The sequence below is a fragment of the Morone saxatilis genome, unplaced genomic scaffold, assembly GCF_004916995.1.
Source record: "Morone saxatilis isolate NCDOM2014 unplaced genomic scaffold, NCSU_SB_2.0 Contig24, whole genome shotgun sequence".
NCBI lineage: Eukaryota > Metazoa > Chordata > Actinopteri > Moronidae > Morone > Morone saxatilis.
In genome coordinates this window covers 14,136,281-14,137,097 of record NW_023339807.1, presented here as the reverse complement: position 1 = coordinate 14,137,097, position 817 = coordinate 14,136,281, and the positions used below count along the sequence as shown (strand labels likewise).

At 37.5% G+C, this 817-nt stretch overlaps 1 protein-coding gene across 1 annotated transcript in view; it reads left to right on the top strand.

Annotated features, from left to right (window-relative positions):
• Positions 1 to 811, top strand: part of dgat1b (diacylglycerol O-acyltransferase 1b) — a gene marked incomplete in the record, with an annotated part of 15,045 nt that extends 14,234 nt beyond the window's left edge. Inside the window, 1 exon segment of the mRNA XM_035672973.1 lies at positions 427 to 811. Coding sequence (XP_035528866.1) covers positions 427 to 573 — 147 coding nt within the window.
• Between the last annotated feature and the right edge of the window lie 6 nt (positions 812 to 817).

Sequence of the window (817 nt, the reverse complement as noted above, 5' to 3'; positions counted from 1 at the left end):
TGTTGATTTAAAACTGTTAGAAGTTATAGAAAATGGGTATATGTGTGGCATTTAATAAATAGTTTATTTCATAATAAAAGTCAAAATGAAGACAAGTGGATGATGTTCTTTTTGACTCCATAGGGGCACCTTGTTCTCAGTGTTTAGCTCCAGTATCATTAACTTGATTAAAAACGTAATTAGCGTGACAGGACATGTTTGATGTATCATAGGGGAATATGGCAGGACAATAGGCAATGTAAGTGCTTCCTGGTCTTTGCTGACTTTGTTGTTATTTGTTATTTATTATAGTGTGCTGAGTCATAAAACACAGACAATAGAAAACAGTACACACAGAGGATGTGAGGCTGTAATTAGTCATTAAAAACCCAATCACCCACTATGTCTATTTAATTTCCCTTTTTTTTTTTTTTTTAAACTTATCAGCTTCCATTAGCCTGGTTTGTTGGTCACTTCCTACGTGGTAACTACAGCAACGCTGCAGTGTGGATGTCGATCATCATTGGTCAGCCATTTGCCGTCCTGATGTACGTCCATGACTATTACGTCCTGCACTACAGACAGACTGACTGATATGTACACACACACACACACACACACACACACACTTACTTGTACAAAACCCCTTACACAAAAATCTACTTTTTCCTAATTGGACTCTACTTTTTCCCTCCCAGTTGGGAGAAAGTCGCCAATTAACAGGTCTTTAGTCTGAAATGTGTCCCTAAATGTAGACTATGTTGGACCACAATCATACATACATATCTACCATCTATCCTTACTTTGCTTCATCCTTTATGTCTCTCGACAGACAAAC